The sequence below is a fragment of the Chrysochloris asiatica genome, unplaced genomic scaffold (genome assembly GCF_000296735.1).
Source record: "Chrysochloris asiatica unplaced genomic scaffold, ChrAsi1.0 scaffold00059, whole genome shotgun sequence".
NCBI classification, from domain to species: domain Eukaryota; kingdom Metazoa; phylum Chordata; class Mammalia; order Afrosoricida; family Chrysochloridae; genus Chrysochloris; species Chrysochloris asiatica.
The window spans coordinates 14,534,023-14,549,828 of NW_006408577.1; the positions used below are offsets into that span (position 1 = coordinate 14,534,023).

The 15,806-nt window shown below is 35.3% G+C and overlaps 1 protein-coding gene across 1 annotated transcript; it reads right to left on the minus strand.

Moving 5' to 3' along the window:
• Positions 1-8,936: 8,936 nt before the first annotated feature.
• Positions 8,937-15,496, minus strand: MSTN (myostatin). Its single transcript, XM_006864045.1, has 3 exons — positions 15,032-15,496; positions 12,884-13,257; positions 8,937-9,613 (listed from the first exon to the last, which is right to left on the minus strand). Exons 1-3 carry the CDS (start codon positions 15,402-15,404, stop codon positions 9,233-9,235), a joined length of 1,128 nt encoding a protein of 375 aa, XP_006864107.1. The 5' UTR covers positions 15,405-15,496; the 3' UTR covers positions 8,937-9,232.
• Positions 15,497-15,806: the final 310 nt, after the last annotated feature.

The following is a 15,806-nucleotide window of genomic DNA, read 5'->3' on the forward strand; positions in this document are numbered from 1 at the left end:
AGGCAGACTTGCAGAATGTTAACTTTAGAGGTGTAAATTATCATATGTGCCTGAGTGCGTTTTTAAAAAAGAGCTAAAGTGAATAGAGAAAAATACTGTTAACTGATGGTACATGGAGGGGATTGTAATCATTGTGATGAAACAAGTTACATGACTTGTTGAATGTAAAACTGATGATCTGCTCTGTAAACTTTCACTCAATCCACAAAAAATACTTAAAGGAAAAAAACCAACAACAAAAAACCCCAACATTTAAGAATCTTGTTACATATTGGACAAACTGGTGATGTGGACTTCTGCCAATATATAGTTTTCACTTCTGATTACATTCACTAAAATTTCTAGACATTAACATAAAAATATAGTGCATTTGTAAGTGAAAGGACAATGTAAGTTTAATTTACATTTTTACATTTAGTGAGATTGAACACTGTAATTTATTAAAAGTATCCCCCCTAAACACACACACACACACACACACACACACACACACACACGGAGTACTTAGCATCAGAATTAGGAAGGGAAGTATTTAAGTATTTGGTTAAAAAACCTGGAGTCAGGAAGGTATTAAAGTATAGAGATGCTAAATAGATTCAGTCAGCCAGAACTGATTCCTATAGCATCTCACATATAAGTAGGTCTCATAAGCTGGGGATAGGAGAGAATAGGGTGGGAAGAGAGATACTGCTGACATTGATCCTTTTTGTGCTCTACTTAGGCTGGGGAGTTTTGTTCCTCTGTAGGATAAGCATTGGACTGTGTACCACAAGATCAGTGGTTTGAGCCCACCAGCTGCTCCTCTGGAGAAAAATGAGTGTTTCTCTGTGGTGCTTCCACAAAGCTTTATAAAATGGGAACCTCTGTACAGGGTCACTATGAGTCAGAACCTACTCTACAGCACTTAATAACAACAACTCCCTCATAGGCTGAGCTGAATGTAAGGAAATCGAGGCCTATTACAACTCTCCTTTAATTTGGGAGATTGGAGTGTAATTTGAGTGGGTGGTATTGTGCATCATTTTCTGGGTTAGGTTCAAGGAGACAGTAAGCATCCTTAGAAGCATATGAAAACACCATAACATTATGGTATTACAGATATAAAGTCGAATTAGCATGATAAATTGTGACATGACTTGAGGTCAAAGCTGAAGCCATTTTGCAATAATTACATTATATACATCTGAGTTTTACATATCTAAATTAATAACTGTGAAAAATTATACCACTACCTTTGTATTTCCCCCACCTTATTTGTACAGTCTTACTCACTGATTAGCCAGCCATGAGCCTCTCTGAGCATCAATTTATTTATTTAAAAATAGAGATAACACCCATCTGATTTGCTTTTCTCCTGTAAGCACACACTCATAGTTCTTGTCTAAGTTCCCATGGGTAGTTTATTCCTTGCCAAGTGGAACAGGATATATAGGGGTCAACCAAATTAGGCAGATAATATGCTAGACAAGGCTCTATTGGCAGATATATGACCAAATTCTAGCCTCTTGTACAAAATCTAGAGTCCTGTAGGAGAAGCACTGGACTGCTAACCACAAGGTCGGCAATTCAAACCCACCAGTAACTCCAAAGGAGAAAAGATGAGGCTTTCTGCTCCCATAAAGATTTACAGCCTTGGTAACCCTAAACAAAGTTGCTTTGAGATGGAATCAACTTGTTGGTAGTAGGTTTTGTTGATAAAAATTCTGTCCTGAATTCACACTGTTTTCTTTGACCAGTACCAGGAATCTGGTCAAACACTTGGTCAAACTGGGTAAGGCACGCTATGCATATTTTGCCCATCTCTATCAACCAAGGAATGAATTCAGCTGACACTGCAGTCACAGAACTATTTCTCCTATTAGAGACCCATGTGCAGCAATTGCTTCCATCTGAGAAATGTACCTTCGCCTAAGAGTAGATGGAAAACTAGTGGGGTCAGCCCTATGCAACATCCTTGGAATTCTGACTCTGGAGCTGTGGGGAACTTAATTTCACTGTAAGACACAGGTCCAGGTAGATCCTATGCTTTGGAACAATTTTACCTCCAATTGTATCTACAGATAGGGAGGACTCTACTCATCTGCTCTTTTTTGCTACAATTTTTATTCCATGGCTCTTGTTGATGGTAAGACTGACCTAGTTCAGAACACAAGGTGGCCTGAATTTTCCAGGTAGAGTCTTTCACCTAGAGCCCAGCAGCCAAATAATTTGCTTAATTACCTGAGTTGCCTGAGAAGTTTGCAACTTTTAAGGTTGAGCTTCTCGAAGCTGAATAGGTTCAATAGCTTGCCAGTTGTTTTCCATGTGATAATTTGGAGTTTCTCTAGTGGTTATTTCTGTATACTCTGTAAGTGAGTGGTTTTGTGCTTGATTTTCACTTTTAGAATGCTATCTAAGCATCATCAGGATCTGATGGCCTGATGGAGGCCAGCTTCCTCTTAGTGACATGTTTTAATTTTGGTTGGTTAAGAGATAATGCCAAAGTTTTGAGTTCCATGGGAATAGAGCCAAGAGACGTTTGGCTTCTTAGAATTAGTGTCCGTGGGAGCGGATCTGGAAAAGTCTTGTGGAGGATCCATGGCCAAAACCGCATAATCACATTTTGTTCTGAATAAGGTCCTTCATAAGATATTATTTTTAAAATACCTAGCACCACAACACTTGTAAGAGAAAAGTTTTCTTAATAGAATAATGTTGAATGATTAGGAAAACAAATCAAAACATAGTTAGTAGATTAATCTTTTTTACATTTTGGTTTCACATAACTGTTGGTCCTTCCCAGGAGAAGTTTACAACAGATCTCCTTGAGATCCAAATCTGGGAATGTGTTTTTAGATTTCTATAAATTAATTCTAGTGAATAATGTTTTGCCTATGGGAAACTAATAAAACATTTATGAAAGTTGATTTTTAAAAGAAGTAAATGTGCATAAAACCATCACCTGTATTATGAAGCAAAAATTATAGCATTATACTATTAAACTTTTATTTCTTACAATGAGCCAAGCCTGGAATAAATAAAAACTAAACATCTGTGCCTTTGCCTCATTGCCAGGCTATATATTTCTGTATCAGGAGTATTTGGTGTAATAGTAAAACATAGCTTAAGTAAACTATTCAGACTTTATAACAAATTACTAGGGAGTTTTCTGACATTATTACATATGCATTTTACACTTGTCAGATAAAATGGACATCATTATATGTATAATCTTTAGGAACATTGTGTTCTTGACAGGATGTGATACTCAGGGTATTTTGATACATAAATCTAGAAGAAAATATCCAAATGCTTTAGCTAACATTAAAAATGACAACAAAGATAATCTTGCACTAAATAATGTATGCTATGTGGTATAAATGGAGTCCTGGTGTGGTGCTGTAAGATAAGCACTGGAGACTGCAAACCCACAACTGCTTCTTGGAAACCGTTTGCAGGGTCACCATAAGTCAGAACCAACCTGACTGCACTTAACAGCAAAAACATGTGCTGTAAATATGCTCATTTTCCAAAGATTTCCTAAGCATGAATGAACTAAATTTAGTACCACTTCCATATTTGACATCTTACTGAGGAGGAACACTAAAATGAATATACTTGGAGATGTTTTGAAACTGCAATTGAAAGACCATACAAATGAAATTGCAACACTTTGTCACATGCCAGCAAGTCATGTTTTGCACATCACATTTTAGCTTATAGTTTTATTTCTTAACTATATTATGTGAGAGTATTCATGTGTTTTATTTTTTAAAGTGATCATTTGGTGTTTTATGTGGATTTTTTGGTTGCATTTTTGATTATTACTCTTAGAATGAATAATATAACAAGTGTAACTTACTTGAAGTTAGATGTCCTTTATATATAATTAATACACTAATATAAATGTTGTGTTCCTTTGGGCAAAAGAGTTCCTGGGTAGAGCAAATCGTTAACACATCCTGCTACTAGTCAGAAAGCCATAATGAAGACAGTTACTCTGACACACGTATGGTTACCATGGTTCAGAATCAACTCCATGGCAACTGGGGTATTTTTGGTGGGGTGGTTTTATGCAAGTTAATTAATTTCTTTTAGCCTTATTTTCCTCTATGGAATGGGCATAATAACAGTACCTAACATAGCATTAGAAAGATAAAATTGGATCATTGATGTGAAAAGCACTTTGAAACCTAATTAATAATAATAATAATAATTATTATTATTATTATACACAATAAAATAGGGATTCTAATCACCTTAGCTTTCTCACTATAGTCCATTTGCCTAAGAAAATCTCTAGGTTAATAACACATTTATTGAAATAGACATAATTATTATAGTAATAGGTATATGTGCTCATTTCTAGTATTGACTTGTGCTAACAAAGCATGGCTCAGAAACTTTTGTTTTCAGCTTTCCTGCTTTTTGTCTTTTAGAATTCTTGCGCTCACTCTGATCGACCATCCAGTCTACTCTAGCATTTCAGCCTTCTAGCTTCCATTCTTGAACCAAGTCATTATATGACTTTAGGCAAGTCACACTTCAGGCCTCAATTATGTCATATGTAAATGAAATGATTTCTATGGTGTTTTCTAGCTCTTAAATCCTGTGATGCTGTGTGCTTATCTTTCTAACCTGCTAGGCACTTGCTCTTCCCTTACCTTCTCATTCCTATCAACTCTACTTTCCCTCACTAAAGTAAGATGCAGCCATACAACCTTTTGCAAAACCCAATGCCAACTTCAGATAAGGACGTGTTACAAAAGATAAACGTTTTAAAACATAGCTTAGCTCCTGCATTACAGCTTTGTCAAGAATATAATGAGAGCTAGGAATAATTATATTAAATTGCTCTTAGTTCAAAATCAGGCCTGGTCACTGAGCCACTTCTTTGTTTCTCAGTTGTTCATGGTTCTCTTACAAGATGAAAACACCAGATGTGTGAGTCTGGTACACCAAGTGTATCAGAAAGTGGTTGGAGCAAATCTGGTGCTCAGTGTGTATTAGCATCTCGTACTCTTCTACCTACACCAAAAAAGTTCTGATAGTTTCTTGTTCTTTTTATTTTTGACACATAAATAGTACGTGAGTTCATAATTTGAAGTACTTTTTATTCACTTGTCTAGTTTAATCTTCCACAGACTTGCCAGTTGGAAATTTTATTGTCTTTAAGAAACATGGGATGTTTTGGTAAACAGTAAAGGTTTTAACTATTTTAAGAAAGCCAGGCTGGTTTGATATTTGCTTCCCATTTCAAAACTTAAATTATTCAATGACTAAAATGGATTAATTTAAAATCAGGTTGTTATAAATATATTTTATTGCTTCATAAATAATTTTTTCCCTTAAGAAGGAAAAGGCAGTATTCCTAACAAGGACTTGTAAATTAGGGTCTACAGAGGATTTCTAGGAAGACCCTGCACTCCCTAAAATTATATTTTATGTTATTACAAAATTTTGCTGTGTAGTATAAATGGAAAATTGTGGAAATTTGTTTGTTTGCTTGTTTTTCTGGTCAGAGTATTCCTAGTTTTTAATGGATTACCAAAGTGGCATTGATTCCTTAAACGTTTTGTGTCATAGTTTAAAGAAAAGTGGAATAAATTTGTTTCATTTTAAGAATGCAATAATCGAATTCATAGTTAGTTGCTGTCAATGTCAAATTATTGCTTTCTTATTGAACTGACTCAATGGCACTTAACAACAACAACAACAATTTGAAGAAAATCAGTTTCTCTACAAATGTGTAAAAACAATTTGAGTACAAAAAGGACGTGTACAGTTTGGAAGGATTTTATTTGTTTTTGTTTCTTTAACTCAAACAGACTTGTGGGAAGTATGAGAAGTATTGCAAAGCATTCAGAAGATTAAAATTGACACACTGCGTTGAACTTTACATGATGTTTTCTGGAAATCCCAGGGATTAGTATTATGTATCACAAGTGAATGTTCTTGGGGTGCTGAAAATGATGTGCCCTTGGACAAACTGGCAGCATAGCCTTGCCATTTCTAGGACTTAGCAGAATAAGAAAAGAAATGCTTAGGTCTTGCCCCAAGGAAGATGGATCCTGATGCTTCTTTTCATGGTCATTTCAAGAGAAGATTGCCACATGGTGGGGTTAGACCAGTGTTTGTGAGGCACCATAATAAGGGTGGACTCCTGGTGTGGTGCTGCTGTTGGATAAGTACTGGACGGCTAACCACAAAGTCAGTGGTTCAAATCCATCAGCTGCTCCTTGGAAGCCCTATACAGGGTCGCTATGCATCTAAACTGACTCAACAGTACTTACAACAACAGCATAGTGGTTGAAGGAGTGCTGGTGGCATAGTGCAAGGTCAGCAGTTTGAATCCACCAGCATCACCTTGGGAGAAATATGAGACAATTTGCTCCCCACGAGAATTGCAACCTCAGAAACCCAAGTAGGTTGATGTACTCTGCCCAAAAAGGTAGAGTACAACTATGAGATGGAATCTGCTCAATGGTAGTGGTTATGAGGATTGGGGAGTCTTGTGACTGGGTCATTGAAAACTCAGGGTGTCTCTTTTTCACACTTTACACAATACAGGTCAAGGTCTGCTGTTACTAGTACTCCACAGCCTACAGTGTATCACTAGGCCTGCTGGCCCAGACTTCTAGGTCACGTACATTAGTCATCCCGGGAGAAAGATGTTCTAATGTGCAGTTAACTGGGATCGCACATCAGCACCATAGTTAGTTTGGCTCCTTCTTCCCTATGGCAGTTCTCTTATAGCCCCAGCTTCATCAGAATTAAACATGTCAGTTCAAAAAGTTGAAAAGTCCGTATGAGTGAAAACTGATGTAGTATCATCAATGGTGAAATAATACATTTATATTCATTGTTCTTGTTGTTGTCAAGTGCCGTCGAGGCGGTTCCCACTCACAGCAACCCTGTATAGTTTCTAAGGAGCAGACGTTAGGTTTGAACTGCTGAACTTGTGGTTCATAATCCAGTGCTGATCCTACCACACAAGTATTTATTTAGGAATCATGATATCAGATATAATTTTAACCTCCATTATTAAACTTGTTGTTCCATTCCATCTAGTCAGTTCTAACTCATAACGACCGTATTTACAACAGACAAAACACACTGTCCAGTACTGAACTGTCCTCACAATCAGTCCTATATTTGAACCCATTTTTGCAGCCACTCTGTCAGTCCATATTGTTGAGGGTCTTCCTTTTTTTCACTGACACTCTACTTTATTTAACACCTTACCATTACTTTATCCTAAGTTAATAGGCAGTACAGAGGAGAGACCACTTCAAAATTATTTATGTACAGTGTTGCATTTAAGAATTTCTAGGTGCTTTTTATTATCTTGAAATCCAAATGGAAAAGGTCAGATAAATGTGCCAATACCATTAAGTACTAGGAAAATGATGTTGCTTCCCTGTGTCCCTAGGGCTTCAGTAGAACTTGTAACTCTAGGACCATGTATCCTTGCCAACTGCAATGTATTTTGAAATTGAACCTATGAAAACATATAAATAGTTTTCAGGTCAAGATAAAGAGAAACTAAACAGATATAACTAACCAGTCCTTGCTTTTGTACGGGTAAAGCAAGTTAACAAGGACTAACTTCAACAGGAATTTCACTAATAAGAACTAGTGAAGCAGACCTATAATTTCTAAGTCAAACTGTGTGCTAAACCAGTAAACTTTTATAATAAAGTGGAAATCAGAAATACAGAATTAATCATTATAACGTAAGACTGTTGTCTTTCAAAAAACATTGAAAGACACTTTAATTGAAAACACTTTAATATAATTTATATTGATTTTCTACACACTAGATGTAAGAAATAATTTCAATTAGTCATAAGAATGTTGAATTTGGTTAACAAACCCTAATTCACAAAATAGAAGTAAATATATTCATTATTGAATTATAAAACAAAATTAGCACTAGCTTATTGAAATATCAGTTTATTGTACTGCATTTAAGATAATGGAGTCAAATCATTTTGGTATGCTTAATAAATTTTATAAGTATTAAAATTCTGGAACGTTGAGATTTGAATACAATGACAGTAAACCATTGAAAGTTCACATTCACATTATACAGCCATCATGAATCCATAAGTGAATGTCAATAAGGTAAAAAAATATATAAAATGATTGTAGTGTAACCATATAACCATTAACATATGGAGTTTTAAGACCACTATTTAATCGTCTAATTTGCTCTGAAATAAAAGCAGTTACGTTTCTGTGATACATGGTATGTCTTTGTGTCTTAATTTGAAATGTCCTAGTGTAAAAATATACCAAAGTAAATAAAAAAGGAGACACTTATTTACAAAACAATATTGTATACATATTATATAAATGCAATTGTTTCCAAGTCTTTTATACAATATTGATAGAATCAGTCATTTTTATTGTTTTGCCTTAAAAACTGCAGTATTGCTAAAACAGGCTGTAATTTTAAAATTTTGATAAAAATTAATAACTTTTTGGCAGCCTTTTAACATAATGCAATTTCTCCAAGTATGCTACAGAATTGAAAGCTGACTTCTAGAAAAATGAGTCTTCTTTTATTAAAGAAAATCCATTCCCCATTTGGAGGTGGATGAAAGTGCACCTGAAGAAAGGATAAACTTACTGTTTTACTGAATGCCTTTAATTTGCTAAGCCTGGTTAACATCAGTCATTCAGCCTACTGTATTAGCACCATTGGCATGGATTGTTAATGTCCTAGGAATGGAAACTTGTATTCAGTGTGCCATCCCTATTTTTGTGGAATTTCATCTTAACAAGTACGCTATCATACAATAAAAATTCAAGTGTTTAAGGATAATTCAAATGATGGTACACAACAATCCTGCATTTTACCAATACTATATAGGTTTTTTCTGTAAATATTAAATGAAGCTATAAAGAAATAGACTTTAAAGCATACTCCTTTAATTCACCAGAACACGAGGAGAATTGCTTTCATTTACTTGCATATGTTGTAATATGTACGAAAATACATTTGCTTTTTTTCCTTTTAGTTCAATAACTCTGGAAATCATACAACTTTATGTTGTATGATTTACTTTGATAGTTAAATGTCAACCATTTGCCTATATTCTCTCTCTTGGTTCATATACTGTAGCTTGTGCTTAACTGACTGTAGCATACTGTAGGCCTGTAGCCTGTGGTACTTAATTTCACAGTTTCAAACTTGTTGAGGGGACAGTCTTCCATGTTTTAGGAAGTTATGAATCTAATGCAAATCTCATGAGCACCCACAGCGATCTACTACCATGGCTGGAATTTTCCCATATATTATTTGTTCTTTGCCATTAAAATATAGCATATTAATTGGAGACATCTTGGTAGGAGTACAGCAAGGGCCTGCTGAACCTCTGGGGTTTGCTTGATGAACAAGATGAGTGTGAGGATACTTTTGTAAAAATACAAATTCACACTCTCCAGAGCAGTAATTGGCTTTGTATCTTTTGGGTGCGATAATCCAATCCCATCCAAAAGCTTCAAAATCCACAGTTAGAGGATAACGACAGCATCGAGATTCTGTTGAGAGTTCATCACAGTCAAGCCCAAAATCTCTTCTGGATCTTTTTGGTGTGTCCGTTACCTTGACCTCTAAAAAGGGATTCTGTATGAAAAGGAAAAAAATAATGAGTAGGATTAATAGACCCTGAAATACTGTGCTCCCAAAGTTATTATCAAAGAAAGAAATTGATAATTTTGCTTAGTTTAGTAGTAGTTGTTTGTGCCGTGGAGTCGGTTCCAACTCATAGTGACCCTATACAGTGTTTCCGAGGCTGCAGATCTTTACCGGAGCAGAAAGCCTCATCTTTCTCCCGTGGAACAGCTGGTAGTTTCGAACTGCTGACCCTGAGGTTAGCAGCCCGATTCGTAACCACTACGCTACCAGAGCTCCTTAATCCAACTTTATTTTTTAAAGACACAGCGTGAAGGAATTTTAATACACTGGACTTTATTTTCTCCTTATATATAGTTCAGAAGAATATAGCACCAATACAAATTTCCCTGAGGTCAGATCTTTCTAATGTTTGCTTTCCCCAGTTTGCGTAACAGACTGCCTTGTGTATAACATTGTTGTTGTTATGTGCTGTTGAGTCAATTCTGACTCATAGCGACTCTGTATAGGGTTTCCAAGAGCAGCTGGTGGGTTGGAACCGCTGTCCTTGTGGTTCGCAATCCAGTGCTTACCTTACGGTGCCATACCAGGGTCCAGTACATAACAGATACCCTGAATTTTTTTATAGAAAGGGAAAGAGCAGGGAGGAAAGAAGTTAGTTCCCTTTCTTCGAGCTTGTTCATTAAGCTGCTTTGATAATGTCTGATGGTTCCTTAAGGGATAGATATATTCTTCCATTATTTGTTCCCTAGGTTTTCTGTCCTGGTGTGGCACTGTAGGAAAAGCATTGCAGGGTCAATAGAAGTTGGAACTGACTAGAAGACATTTCACAGCAACAAATCAACAAGTTTTTCCCCAGAAAAACTTTAGTATAAAGATGGTAATATGTATATTGGGTTGGAAAGAGAAACTCTAAGCAAGGGAAGGAGAAATCCAGGAGAAAATATAATGTATTGTTTATTCTTTTACTGAAAGATATTTCTGTTGAGATATTTACACAATAATTTGTTCAATCTGTCCCTGCCCCATTCATCTGATGTATTTTGAAATTTTACTTGCTAGTATATGGGGAAGAAATCTGAAAAATACATCGTATTAATCACCTGTTTTATAATAATTAAAAACTTTGTCATATTATCAGTTGTGATCATAAATATGTGGCTCTGTAAGAAGATGGACTCTTGGTGTGGCGCTGTAGGATCAACACTGGACTGTGAACCACAAGCTCGGCAGTTCAAACCCACAAACTGCTCCTCAGAAACGCTATACAGGCTCACTATGAATCAGTACTGACTTGACTGCATTTAACAACAACATAAGAAAGAATGCTTTCTTAAATAGTAGTTTCATCCGATGTCAAAATTAAAACAGACCTGTAGTTCTTTATGTTGAGATTGTCAAAAAAGAATGGCACTATTTGGAGAGTCCTGGTGTGGCACTGTAGGGTAAGCTCTGGAATGCTAACCTAAAAGTTGGTGGTTTAGGCCCACCAGCCATTCCTTGGAAACCCTATACAAGGTTGCTATGAGTTGGAATCAGCTTCATGGCACTTAATAACAATAAAATGTTATAATAACATAACGCTTTTTTAAAAATTGATGATTTTGAAATTTATATTAATTTTTATAAACAGGTCACTAAAGGTAGATCTAATTTACGAATCATACATGCTTCTTAACCAAGACCATGTAAAAATTAAAACAGTAACATTCTTATTATTTGCAAGTAAAATCTTCTGTTATAAATTAAATCAATGGATGGAAATAAAAAAATATGGTCACATAAATAGCTTTTTTGAGAAATAAATGGAAGCTTAGATTAGCCAGAGGGACAAGTAACCCTAAATATATACTAGGTTTTAGTAGAATGGTTTTTATTAATTTTTATAGCATATAAGGTACTGTCACCGCTTGGCCTGTGTTAAGTTATTTGGCATTCTCTAAGTACCGGCAGTCTCTGGATTACAAATGAGTTCCACTCCAAAGGCTATCTTTACGTCAAATTTGTTTGTAAATTGCAACATTTAGGTACAGTTCATATCTAACACCAGTCAAATATTTGTTTAGTATGTAGTGTACCTTTCTACGCATTAAAAAAAATGAAGGAACAGTACCAGATCCCCAAAAATGTCTTGAGCATAAAAATGCAGTAATAATAATAATTCTTGGCTTGATGAATGTCACAAAGTAGTACCCACTGATTATTATAAACTATTATGTGTTCCTCAAATTTTAATATAATAAACTTTACGGGGTTTAGTTCCTAGCTATAGGGGTTGGACATTCATAACCCAGTGACTGCTTATAAACTCTTTCACAAGAATTGTAGTGCAGTTCAGAAATAAGCCAGGTGGCAAAGGTTAACTAGCCTGGAAAGTAACATTTTATTAGAGGTAATCCACAAAATAAACTACATGTACATAGTACATCAACAGCCTGCAAGCAATGAGTATAATTGTCATGAAAGCCTTAAACAAAATATTTAGTAAAATAAAACCCTAACATCTCATACTCAGTTAATATAATTTAAATGCTATAAATAACAGCATTTTATTTTAGTTGTAAATTTTTAAAGCTCTTTTGCATTACACTAAGTCAAAATAATTTCAACACATTTGGCACTTTCTGGGGTGGGAGAAACACTAGTTTTGTAAGGTTTGGTATGTACTATAATCCTGGTATGGGATTTCAGGATAATGTAGGGGACAACAAAGTCAGTTTGAACTTCAAGGTTGGCGGTTCAAACCCACCAGCTGCTCTTCAGAAACCCTAGACAATGTCACTATGAGTCAGAACTGACTCAATAGCATTTAACAACAACAGCAGTAATCCACTATGAAGAGTTCATGTTTTTATTCATATAATCATATGGCATATCAATAAAGAACTTTTTATTCCATTCCAAAGTCAAAAGAACATCTTAAGAAGTGAAGTACTGGGATAGATAGATAGATAGATAGATAGATAGATAGATAGATAGATAGATAGATAGATAGATAGATAGATGATAGATAGATAGATAGATATAGATGTGTGTATATATATATATATAATCTCCTCATGCAATGTAAGAGTATCAAGGCAATGTTTCATAGGGTATGAAATCAGATAACTGGTTTATTGGGTAGAGATACCCTTGGGGTAACATACATTTTTCTGGCTTATGGGCTTAGGAAATTGGTATATATTTTCCAGTATAATTTATTCACATTGTGAATAAAAACCTAAGAGTGTTCAAATATTATTTTCAGTTATCACTTACCAGCCCATCTTCTCCTGGTCCTGGGAAGGTTACTGCAAGATTATGACCATTCTCATCTAAAGCTTTGATTTCAATGCCTAAGTTGGATTCAGGTTGTTTGAGCCAATTTTGCAACACTGTCTTCACATCAATGCTCTGCCAAATACCAGTGCCTGGGTTCATGTCAAGTTTCAGAGATCGGATTCCAGTATACCTTGTACCATCTTTCATGGGTTTGATGAGTCTCAAGATTTGCACAAACACTGTTGTAGGAGTCTTGACGGGTCTCAGATATATCCACAGTTGGGCCTTTACTACCTTATTGTATTGTATTTTAGAGCTAAATTTAAAGAAGCAACACTTGGGTTTTCCTTCCACTTGCATTAGAAAATCAGCTGTAAATGAATAAGAAAAAAAGTATTGAAATTATTTCTCATAAAAAGTAAACAGAACTCCTTCATATTAATTGGTAGACATTTTCTCTGTTGAGTAATATATGCATATGTAGTCTTTTAAAATTAAATGCCATGCAGAACTCCATAACTCAAAGAAAATAATCACCCTAGCTTTTCAGAACTTTTTAGGTATGTGTGTTTTCATTTGTAAGGAATCTACTCCCTTTCCAGAGAATTGTGCACTTAAGAAAATTCTATGGAAGAATGAACAGTGGATGAAATGTTTAAATGATGATGATTAGAGAGAACAAGAGACACCGTGGAGGAACATCCACTTAGAATTCTTTGGGAATCTGAGTAGTTACACTTACTGAGCAGCTGTACCAATCAGTCTGGAAGAAGGAGCCCTTCCCCCAGGCCTGAATTACCTGGGGACAAGACACACTGAGCAAATTACTGTGTCTCCAGAATTAATAGAAAATATAATACATATGCTGTGGTTGACTATGGACTAGACTTCTAAAAGTACAGGACTAAGCAAGCAGTTATCACAATAATGTAGTTGTTAAATTCAAGATAGCTCAAAAGTCAGAAGTATTGTCTTTAGGACCAGGCTGTCGTTATAAACAGACACACTAGCAATTTCTTTACTTTTTGATTTTCCACATTGGTCCATAAATAGGTAAATCTACCAGAGGACTATTTGGTAGCAAGGTCTTAAAGGAAAATGATTTGTTACATTGTAAGCTGCTTGCTTAATGAGGAATACAATCTTTTGAAATTGTTTTTGAGCTTTTGGTTAAAAGTGCATAAAGCACTGTACAAAGCAAAATCACAGACATATGGCACAAAATCTTGTCACGCCTTCTCTGTCAAGGTATCTGTCTCTTTTCCCTTGAGAAAGTATTCCTTTTGAGCGGTGTGGGAAAAAAAATGGTGTGAAATATATTCTCTTCCAGAGGAAATATAGATACTGCAGGTAATAGTTGTCCTCCCATAAAGAGTAAAATAATATTTTAGAAAGCTATTAAATAGTATGCCTCCCTGCAAATTTGCAGACTGAATATTCTAAACAATAATACCATGATCAAGGTAAGACTTTGTGAGCCGTAATTTGCTCTAATAAAAGACTGATTTCTTAGGCATTTCCTGAGAAATTAGATCAGGATTATCATATGCTTATGCCATAATTGCTTTTATTAATACACTAAATTTTAAAAAATCTTTTTCATACTCTTCAGTATAATAGCTTTCAAAATAAAATAGTTTAATTTGTGAAAAACATAAAACACTGTGAGAAAGTTTTGAAGAACAAAAGTAACTCTCTCTAGGTGCTCAGCAATGCCCAAATAGGTATAAAGAGCTAGCAAATGTCTTTCTTTCTTTATTACCGGTAGGGGAGGGGAGACCCTTATTATTACAAATACATTATTTCAGATAATCAAATGTAATTATAAAATGTCATGTACATTTTTTAACATTGCTTGTAGTAGCTCCCCATGAAAGAATAAACACGCTGTATTTGTCATCTTAAATAACGCTAATGCTGTGCAAGCACTTTAGCTTCCTAGCTCTAGAAAGAAAAATACATTGTAGCAGATTTCAATCTCATCATTAAATTTCTCAAGAAATTGGAATCATAAAAAGAAAGTCTTTCCTCCTGCTTGCATACAAGCCAGCAGCTTGTTCAAAGAGCCTGAAAATAGATCTGTTTCTCATAAACACCAGAACAACAGTCAGCAGAATTGCCGATATGCATAATAGGACTACTCACACTCTGTGGGCATAGTAATAATTGTTTCTGTCGTAGCGTGGTAATCATCATCTTCCAAAGAACCATCACTGCTGTCATCTCTCTGGACGTCATACTGATCAATCAGTTCCCGGAGTGGGGGAGCTTTGGGTAAAAGTTGTCTGATAGCATCTTTGCTGATATTAGGAGCTGTCTCCAGACGAAGTTTACTTAGGATTTGAATTTTTATGGCTTCTATTCTTGAAGATTTAGTGTTTTGTCTCCAAGTACATGCATTACACGGCCCCTCTTTCTCCACATTTTCTTTCTGCTCGTTGTTCTCATTTAGATCCACTGGACCAGCAACAATCAGCATAAACAGGTAAATAGAACCATAGATTTGCAGTTTTTGCATGATTTAAAAATCAATACAATCTTTTCCCCTTGTTCTTATTTCTTCTTTTGCTTTTGAGTAATGCTAAGCAAAATCAAATGCATGTACAGTCTGAGAGACACACTTGCCACACCAGTGAATATTTTATACTGTATTCCAAGTGGCTTCTTATATTCCAACTTTGATGAGACAAGTGTCGTCAGGACCTGTGATTGGCTCGTCCTCCACAATGAATCTCGCTGTCAGAGGCTGAAACCCTGTCTGTCATAAGTCACCAAACAGTATTTTGTTACAGTCAAGGGTGCACTGATTCATTTGACTACTCCATAAAAGAAATAAATCTACAAATAATGAAAGGTATATGTGACATTTGAAAAATGAAAGTCTATGTTAGCAATAATATAAACCAAACTTAAATCTTAT

Bases quoted from the DNA above. Each gene is read 5' to 3' on its own strand.
- MSTN (XM_006864045.1), bottom strand. From the start codon at position 15,404: ATGCAAAAACTGCAAATCTATGGTTCTATTTACCTGTTTATGCTGATT. The intron at 13,258-15,031 runs GTGAGTAGTCCT...ATTCATTTACAG, and splicing joins TATTACTATGCCCACAGAGT to CTGATTTTCTAATGCAAGTG. The intron at 9,614-12,883 runs GTAAGTGATAAC...CTTTTCATACAG, and splicing joins GACCAGGAGAAGATGGGCTG to AATCCCTTTTTAGAGGTCAA.